The sequence below is a fragment of the Lutjanus erythropterus genome, chromosome 1, assembly GCF_056507025.1.
Source record: "Lutjanus erythropterus isolate fLutEry1 chromosome 1, fLutEry1.hap2, whole genome shotgun sequence".
NCBI lineage: Eukaryota > Metazoa > Chordata > Actinopteri > Lutjaniformes > Lutjanidae > Lutjanus > Lutjanus erythropterus.
This window is the reverse complement of record NC_139317.1, coordinates 24,899,173-24,908,931: the sequence shown is the minus strand read 5'-3', so window position 1 is coordinate 24,908,931 and position 9,759 is coordinate 24,899,173. Positions and strand designations below refer to the sequence as shown.

At 37.0% G+C, this 9,759-nt stretch overlaps 1 protein-coding gene across 2 annotated transcripts; it reads right to left on the bottom strand.

Annotated features, from left to right (window-relative positions):
• Positions 1-53: 53 nt before the first annotated feature.
• vrk3 (VRK serine/threonine kinase 3) lies at positions 54-8,524 on the bottom strand. 2 transcript variants are annotated; one of them, XM_084718082.1, is made up of 16 exons: positions 8,403-8,524; positions 6,619-6,836; positions 6,380-6,538; positions 6,020-6,136; positions 5,754-5,900; positions 4,754-4,900; positions 4,128-4,177; positions 3,822-3,888; positions 3,205-3,289; positions 3,006-3,108; positions 2,361-2,453; positions 2,120-2,252; positions 1,629-1,746; positions 1,493-1,551; positions 1,254-1,390; positions 54-247 (listed from the first exon to the last, which is right to left on the bottom strand). In XM_084718082.1, the coding sequence occupies exons 2-15, from the start codon at positions 6,833-6,835 to the stop codon at positions 1,254-1,256; spliced, it is 1,632 nt and encodes a 543-aa protein (XP_084574208.1). In that variant the 5' UTR covers position 6,836; positions 8,403-8,524; the 3' UTR covers positions 54-247. The 2 variants fall into 2 exon arrangements, with proteins under 2 accessions (XP_084574208.1, XP_084574216.1); XM_084718090.1 differs by having other exon boundaries at positions 6,625-6,836.
• Positions 8,525-9,759: the final 1,235 nt, after the last annotated feature.

The following is a 9,759-nucleotide window of genomic DNA, read 5'->3' as shown; positions in this document are numbered from 1 at the left end:
AACCCCACAGTGCAAATCTCTGAGAAACCACAACACACACAAGTACCATGAACAATAAAACAATCATCCCAATCAAAACCCATTAACCTGATGCGAGTATCATTTACAAACTGAACTCTACAACACTCGTTGCTCTCAGTGCAATAAAACATCACAGATAAAACAGCATCATAAAACCAGCTAAAAAAAATAAACAAACAATAAATCACAGTCCATCTTCAAATGGTCCTCGTTTTGTTCCAATTATCTGAAAATAAAAGAGTAGAAATGTCTGATCGTTATTATCACACAGACTGTACTCAACATAATAAGACATTAACATAGTTTGATGTTCAGGTTCCAGGATCATGTCTGAGGTTTCTAGTTTCATGGGTACAAGTTATAATGATGATTTGTGGATTTTAAGTTCAGATGTTTGATCTAAAATGTGTTTTTGAGATTTCAGAATTTTTGTTATTTTTTAGGTTGTTTAGACGTTATCACAATGTGAGTAATGCTGTACAAATACTAGTATTTACATTTTATTTATATATTTCCAATCTATACTTATACTTCATAACATTTCATAGGGAAATATTTTACTACATTGCCATAGTTACAATAAAACACACTGGTACACATTACCCTACACTGTAAAACAAAATTAGCTGATTACACGGTAATGGCAATCTAATAATGTAATGTATATTGATATAAGTGGTAAAGGAAGTATTCAAATCTTCAAATCTTCAAATCAAATGAACTGAAGCATCCAAAGTAAAAGTACAATAAACAGCCTCAGGTGTCATATTATTATTACTGTCATAGTGACGTCCTAACTACATTTCAATGTTTGAGGTGGAGTGACTTTGCTGTTGATCTATAACACCGCATCCTGTTTCTTTCAGATATTTTACATGGAAAATATTCAAGTAATAAGTAAAAACCTCCGACTTCATGTGCCTAAAATGTAAGATAATGTGAAAATGGTGGTAGAGGAGGTGCAGCGGTAAATGTAGAACTGAAGGTCACAATATCGCTCGATAGTCTTTTTTCACATAAAAAGATGCATGAGATGTAAAGCCAAAACAGAACAAGCTTTAGGTGCCCACACTGTAAAACTGAATCTCATTTCATATTTGAAGAAATTAGTACAAAAAAAAGAAAAGAAAAGAAAAAAAGAGAAATATTCAGAAACATTTTCTGTTAAAAAAAAAAGAGAAAATTTAAACCAGGATATACTGTGAAGAACAAGTAACCGGGTGCGTCTGTACCTAAAAACTGAGTGGCTTCTCTGGTGAACCCCCCAGCTCCAGTAAAGCAGCTCTGAGTCCGACCTTAAGTGCTGAATAGTTCGGCTCCTCAGAGTACTGCAGACTCATCACCGCGGTCAGGTACGTCTGAAATGCACCTACACCGTGACACACACACACACACACACACAGGCACATATCAGTAAAGGACATATAACTGCACACTTGTTTTGTGTTATTTAATAAACATTTTAACTCACTGGAAGCTCTCTTCTTCCCAAAGCAGTGACTCAACAGTGCAGGAACATCCTCCATGTACCTATGATCAGATCTTTACTGAGTAATTGACATTTTCTTTGTATTGTACTAATAATTTGATGATCAGCGCTCTCTCACCTCTGTTTCTGCGTGGCTACCTGGTCTGGGTTAGTGAGGACGCTCCACGGCAGCGTCCCTGTGTGCCAACGCAGCATGCAGTAACCCAGACACTGCAGGTCACTGCGACGAGACGGAGCTGAGAGGACAACACACACACACACACACACAGTTTGACAACATCTGTTTTCCCTCCCAGATTTACCCTGATACAACAACGCCGCAAAACTCTCATCACGTTCATATCAACTTGTTTTTTCCTAGTCAAACGCTGAAAGAAGCTTTGATACTGAAGGATTTCACTCTCAGCTTCACAAGAAAAAAAAACTCTGATCAGTCTTTTTATGTGAAGCCTGAGTGTGTCTGACGGCTCTGCAGACAGATGGACTGTGGGAGGAGTGCAGGTGTCCCTCATGTAGACCAGGAAATAAATCTGCTGAAAGCCATTAGATTTACGGTAGCTTGTGCAGTGAAATGATTTGCTGAATCGATGAACCTCAGGAGTGACTCACCTGCTCCCTTATGTGCATCCAGGCTGATAAACTCCACGGTGCCCTCGTGTGGCGTTCTGCTGCCTTCACGGTACTCTACATGTTGTCCACCTGGACAGTACCTGACAGCATGGCAGTATCCTACGAGGTATATCTAACCACACACACACAGACACACACAGACGCACACACAAAGAGCAGTCAGCATAAAACACATTTCAATGACGTATTACTGACACATTAGTTTCAGAAGATTTCTCACCTGTGATTTCTGTCCTGGTTTGATGTAAACATTTTCTGCATTAATATCAGCGTGAACGTACTCATTTGAATGGATGAACTGCAGCACATCTAACTGCAAAGACAAAGGACTGTTATTTTTCAATAAGTCACGGGGGGAATCACAGTTCTCAACAAGTTCTGGATTGAGTATTTTTTGGCAATTTAGATTAAAAATATTGGGCATCATGCAAGAACCACTCCTACGACTAGATTTGTTCTTAAGTGGTCAGTTTTTTTTTTTTTTTATTAAATTCTACTGCTCACATTGTTACAATGACAAACTTTCCTTTATGGATCTGTGAAAGCAGAACTTCAACCTAAAAAGTTGTGAAGTTTGATGTCATTTTCATGAACACTTCCTGATATATGGGACTGGAAGTGTAGCCTTACATGTTATTATTGCGATCTTAATTATGCTAATTAGAACCCCCACAAACACGTGCTCAAATATTCACAGGTACATCATTTACACAGTTATCTGATGTTCATAGTGTTTGCTGAATCTGATGTGACACTCATAGGAGACTACAGCACAAAAAAATTAAAAGAAAGTTAAGACAAGAATACAAAAACGTTCTTACATCGAGGCCCTTTGGGTGAAAAGCAATAACAAGTTCACACTCACTAATCTACAGGCGAGCTGAAGAACAACTTTCTCTGACAGAAGCTCATCTTCTTCCTCCATGACAGACTGGAGAGACTGGCCCATGTCGGGGAAAATCAGAAACCTTTAAAAAGAAAAAAATATATAGCAGAACTCCAAAATGAATATATACTGTATATGCATATATGTGTAAATGTTGACAGATAAACTTTTTTAACACCTGTAGGAATCTGCATGAAGACCAAAGCCAGCACAGGAAGGGATCCCCAGAAAATCCATCTTGTTTTGTTTGATCCACTTGTCCACTAGAGACAGACAACAGGAGTTAGTTAGAGTTATCTTGGGTGTGGTACATGAGTGAAGTAACACTCCTCACAAACCACGATTGCAGCTAAAGAGGGTTAAAAAGATGGTACGATGATGCCCTTGTTGAATAAGTTCTTTACTACTTCTGCTTTTCTTTGAACAGATAATTAAATGAAAGACAGACACTTCTATGTGATATTGTGTAACTAGATCACATGAAAATATGACACAACCTGTCTTATTGTCTGGTTCAGTTTCACACTGTAGTTGTTTGTGGTTCTGTTTCTGACTGGTTTCTGTTTGTCACCTGTTAAAACTCTGATTTTTGATCAGACTGTTAAAGCCAAAATAAAATAAATACTTAACAAGTCATTCAGTTAACTGTGATAAATACCGTTGCTACCTTTGTCTTAACAGAGTTTACTTCTCTTGTTAAATCGTGTCCTTAATCAGTGACATTACACCTGGTTTTGATACTAAAAGAACTATGTGGAGGTGCTAAACTTAAAAGGAAACACACTAAATCCTCACCAGATGCAGGTTTAGCAGCTCTCTGCAGAAAGTTTTGCTCAGTGAAGATTCTTCCATCTTTAGCTCCCTGAGAGGAAGAAAGATAAGACAAACTTTATCGACCCCACTCAAGGACTCTAAAAAACTGAAGGTAAGTATTGGTTAAAGGAAATAGAGAAAACTAATCATTTGTTGATGAAAACACAAGTGGAAAGCAACTGTTCCTTTATTCATGACACCTCAGTGACAATAATAATTCAAAACAGTTTTTAGATGAAGTACTCAGAACACCTTAAACTTTACTACGAGTGTCGAAGCAGCACTTACCAGTTTGAGGATGTGATTCGATTCTTTGGATCGTGACACTGTTTGAGAAACTGAAATGGACAAAATTATATAATTCAATTGTAATAATTCAGGCTCTTTCCTGAAATCATTTTTAGTTTTTGTTAGAGTCAATCATTAGAACCTGCTTTAGACAACTGAAGCTCTGTTCCCTAGCCGTCTCTTTGTGTATGGCTAATACAAAATTCGCTTTAATCAAGTTAACTGTTAAATACATTTAAACTATTTAAACTCATAACTCAATCCAAATACTGGAAACAAAAGTAGTCTGACAAAGGTCCCACTAAATCAATGATGATTGATTTAGTAAAGTTTGTTTTGTTTCATTTTGACTTTGTTCTAAATGGCAGAGTAAACATAAGAAGTTGTTTATAAATCCTTCACTAATAACTATTATTATACTACATTTCCTTATTTGTGGTTTGTTGTGATCCATCTTATTCTAATCTTAGCACGCTTTGTATCGGCCTTTAAGTATTTAACAGTAAATTTGTTAGTGGAGTCGTTGTCATCACTAATAAACAATCTCAATGTCCCAAGAATAATAGATCTTTTATTTCTACATTCCTTTTACTTTCCAGTATTTGATGCCATGTGCACAGTCTGACCTTCATAGATGAGCTCTGTCGTGCTCTGACTGAGCAGTTTCACCAGCTTCCACTTCTTTCCCGTCGTGTCTGTCACTTCCTCACCTTCCTGCAGCGGCTCCACGGCAGGCGCCTGCTTCGCCTTCTTGGCTTTGCTCTTGCCTGCAGCTGAACATGCAGACAGAACATGAGCATCTAATTATGTCATGTGTGTCAGTCATCGGAGACGTTACACACTCAAAAGAATAATGATGCACAACTGTGCAGTCAGTCTCTCGGGCTTGAAATGACATCCTGATGTCACAGAGAGCAAAACATTGTAAAATAAATCTGTTTAGTTGAAACCATATTGCAATTCAACATGTATTTTGTGTAGAAATGTATAAATATTACAATCGTTTTGGGGGCTCTGGTAAAAAGAATTGAAAGGATTTTTAGATCACTCAAACACCAGGATTAAGTGATGCTGGTAATCCACATGTCTTGTAAAAGGCCTCCCGCACAACTTGCAATGCAACATTTATTTACGACATTTCAGTTACCCTCATCAGGCAAACTAGTTTTCATTGTTTTGGTCTACTCTGCCCTTTCCTTTGCACCTGTCTCACCAAATGGAAGTGCTCTTTTGTTCTCAATCTACATGTCTTAACCTTAAATCCCTCAAACACTCATAACATGTAGTGGTCATATTTGCACCTAGTCATTTCATGCAACATAGGACCCAGATAAGATTAACCATAAGTCTCAGGTTAGCCCTGGGAACCATGTAAATGTAAATCTAAAATCTAAGTCCACCACTTAGGAACGGAATCCCTTTGTTGTTGTTCCTCTCATAAATGAGGTTAGCCAACAGCCACTTCAAAAACTGTAACTTCTTATGGTGTTTTACATTTTCTCAATGTTAAGAGGAACTTCTGCTTCAAGTCGAAAGCTCAACTTCATTGGTGAATTTAACCTTTCACTTGATAAATATGCAAGTAGCAATTCATGGTGTGTGGAAATAGGTAACGCTTTTACTCACCTTTTACAGGAGACCTGGAGTTTGGCAATGAAACGGGAGAGGAGGTGGGCAGTAGAGAGCCATCTACTGTTGATTCCTCTGCTTTCAGCCTTTTTCCTACTTCTGCCTGTTTCAAAGCAGCAGTGGCGAGTTTTGCCTTTCCCCTCACTGCATGTGGATCCAGCCACAATCAAGACGGATGAAAGAAAAGATTATGATCGACAAAAGGAGAGAGACATTGCATTTTTCATGAGGAATGTGCTTGTTTGATTCGTGTTTCAGCTCACCAGTTCGAGGGGATTTTGCAGCAGGAGAAGAGGAAGACTCTAATGTTGGTTCTAATGCTTCTTCAAGTTTAAAAGGGAGCTGTTTCTGAGGAGTTCGAAGCAATCCAACGCTGTTATCTGTTGATCCAAATAATTACGTTTATCTTACAAAGAAAGGCATCAGCTGTCAGATTATTATATATACACCTATACCACCAGTAAGTGTTTCCTTAAGGTGAAAACTACATGTCACACTGATAGGTTGCGCTACAGCATGTAAATACTCTTAATCTGTTATCAGGAATTAAATAAAAACTTCGAGACAAATCTCTCATCAATAACAGCAAAGCAGAGTAGCTACTTCCTGACCACTTTAATTACCTTCAGTCCTGCCATCTCTGACAGGAGCAGTGGAGGACATCCCCTTTTGAGTGGCATCTTTAATGTTGAATTTAACTTCCTTGTCCAAACGAAGGGAGTTACGGGTCTTTTTCAGTGCAGGACGAGGTGTAACGGGAGTTGAGGTGATACAAGAATAGGCTGTAGAAAGAGAGAAATTACATTTCTGAAGTCTAAAATCTATTTAAAAAGCAACAAATAACTTGTAACAAAATATTTACCCTTACTTTCTGTGGTCTCATATAGTGTGCTTGAAGCAGGGCTTGTTTTAAGTATTGATGTTGCTGCTTTATCCCTCTTGGGTGAAGAGAGAGTTAAAGATGCCGTCGAGCTCACAGGTGCAGATTCATCATCAGGAAGCTTTTCACCACATGATGGACAAAATCTAAAACCAGGCTGCAACTTTGTCCCACACTGGGGGCAGAAATGGAAAGGCATTCTGCAAGAATAAACACAAACTGTCACTCTGTGAATAAGCCTGTGTTCACAAACAAGAGGGTCCAAAATCAACTTTTTTTGTCCACCACCCAAATGACTAGTGAATGTTCAGATTCTACACTTACAAGTTTACCATTGTTTTTTTTTTTTTGGCCGGTGAGTGGAGCAAATCTACCAGCAACAAGCATATTTACAAGCATTTGGCTGGTGCTAATTTTGGCCCCTGCACACAAACCAGCCAGACTGGCCAACATGGCCGCTTCTGTGGGGTGCTTACATTGTGTTACAGTGTGTTGTGTTAAAACTGTGAGAATGCACTTATCACAACCAAGAGAATGATCACTTATCAATACTCATTAGTACTGAATTATAACTGAACTTGAAATACATTAGCCAATGTGTTCATCTTTATGTACTGATGGTGATGATGGCTGTTGCCATGGAGATAAATGTTGTAATTATGGTTTACCATGGCAACTACAGAAAGACATGTCTTCCGATAACCACATCCAACTTAAATACAATAAACATGATGACAGTAAGGACGCACAATAAATATCGACCACCCAATAATGTGAAGTTTACATTATTTTTTTTATTATTCAAATAATTAAATTATAGTGAATAAGTATCAGCTATATTAATATCTAATTTGACAGACTATACCAAAGCATTTAATTTGAATTCTTAAGCAAAATGCTCTATAATAGCCAGTTTGATACTCTTTACTAGCAAAATATAAATAAACATGAAGAGTGTGAAATGTTTGTTTTTGTTGTCATAGTTATTTCCATTAGATTTGGTTCAGTCAGAGATATGAGATATGAAATGATCTGTCTGCTCACCACGTCTTAGCTTTTATGATTCCCAGGTGTGTGTATACAAACTTTATTACTTTATTTTATTACTTTTTAAAATATTTTTAATTTTCAATTATCAGATTGGCTGAAAAAAGTCATATAGTGCATCCCAAACATGGTAGCATGATTATATAATTTCTGTCAGAAACTATGTAAATAAAGTTAAGTATAGCCAGAACTCCTACAGGTCAGTCTGCTCGGATGTCAATTAGATTTACATGATCCTAAATAATAAGCATGCAATCGACCTAAACAAGCATCTCGTTAATACAGTCCTGCGTGGTAAAATGACCAATAAATTGAGTTTGTACTTTGTACTGCACCCTGAAAACTAACTAGTTAAGGTAACGTTAGCCAGTTCTTATTAGCACTGCAGTGGCAAAATGACACTAAGATTCAGAGCTCCACACTTAGACAAAACGCTTTGAGCTAGTGGTCGTGTTTGTTTCCCATATATTTTCAACGTGAGAGTCACTTCCTGTTTAAACAAAAAAAAAATGAAATAACAGCTTAACGTTAGCTTGCTAGCTAACTAATACTGAAGCCAAACTTTTTTAAAAACAGAAATATAACTGGTCAGTTTAAGGCAGAAGTAACGCGTTTTTCTGGATTTAAGCCCTTGTTTTCAGTAAAATCATCGCCTGGGTAAAACATACAACATCAATTAACAATTAAGTTGTAAGAACAGATCGAAAGGTGTTAGTTACCTTCCCAAACACTCCTCTACAGCTGTTGTGGGATTCTTCTTCTTCGGCGGATAAACACTCCTGCAGTTGGAGCTGTGACGTAGAGGTGCTGCCCCCTGCAGGAGGTTAGGACAGCTGCAGCCATGCTGTTTTCTCAGATTCAATGAGGTAAAACTGTATTTAGCGCCAAGAAAAACTGGACCTTTTCAACAACTAATGACGTGAAGAGGATCTAGTTCGAATTCAGAATATATTCAAAAACTCTCGTCAACATCGACAACATTAAATCAAGTTAACTGTAGTAACTGTCATGAGATTTTCATGCACTTTTATCTAGAGTCCCTAAGTTACATCCATTCATTGAATTGGCAGCAAATGGTCTCTTGTTTAACTATTGACAAATCCAGGATGACCTAAATTTTCTGGCTTTAAATCTTAAAATTAATTTGTAAAAATATGTACATAAAATACCCTTGACATCATGGTGTTTGGGGCTGTGGTATCACAAAACGCTGGAAAACAAACATGGTTGAAGACACACAGGTTGAAGACTTCCTATATTATGGAAAACGTGATTAACATTCAGTGTTGTATGTTTCATTGATGGCACATACACAGAATAATGGCACCCAGAAATAGAACCTGGTATCACTTGCGTTTATACACAGCACTTAATCCACATTTTGCAAGACTGATAATATAAAATGAGATAGTGCATCAAGTAATACATAAATAAAATGTTTATTTTTGGACATAATTTACATATTTTGCATATGAAACTGTATGGCACAATTGAAAATATGAAATATTTCTTACTAATACAAGCAAATTAAATTTTAGTAATATATTTTCAAACCTGTGGAGTGAAAGTTTGAGTGGAAAAATATACTTGTGTCTTAACTAAACGAAAACATCACATTCAGCCTTTTATACAGGAAAGAATGACAGTGTAATACAAAGAATGTGGATGTGCATCTAAAACTATTAGTTGGGACAAACTTTCTCCAAAAAACAATTTCAGTGTTTTACCAAGTGTGAATAAACTTTTTATGAAATATATAACTGAAGTAATAGATGACGACCCAAACAGTAGCCACACTCATTCAAGTAGCACCTCTGCTTATTTTACCTGAAGTTCAATGTTTCATAAATTTAATTTCACAAAAATGTATTAATTTGTTATGACTGATTGTTGTTTCAGACAAGGTGGCCCACCACCTCCACTAAAACTAACTTTGGGAAACCCTGGATTAACTAAGATCCATTCATTATCATTGTGGGGTCTGGGTATAAGAGGTGCAACTATCTATAGCAGGATCTCATCTATGAAAAAATTCTGTTATGTAAATAGTATGTGTATATGTATGTCATGTATAAT

What these genes read in the sequence shown, in the direction of transcription:
- vrk3 (XM_084718082.1), bottom strand. Translation starts at nt 6,835, where the DNA reads ATGCCTTTCCATTTCTGCCCCCAGTGTGGGACAAAGTTGCAGCCTGGT. An exon ending in CTTCATGCAGATTCCTACAG is followed by an intron (nt 3,109 to 3,204) that starts GTGTTAAAAAAG and finishes TTCTTTTTAAAG; the next exon opens with GTTTCTGATTTTCCCCGACA. An exon ending in AACCAGGACAGAAATCACAG is followed by an intron (nt 2,253 to 2,360) that starts GTGAGAAATCTT and finishes GTGTGTGGTTAG; the next exon opens with ATATACCTCGTAGGATACTG.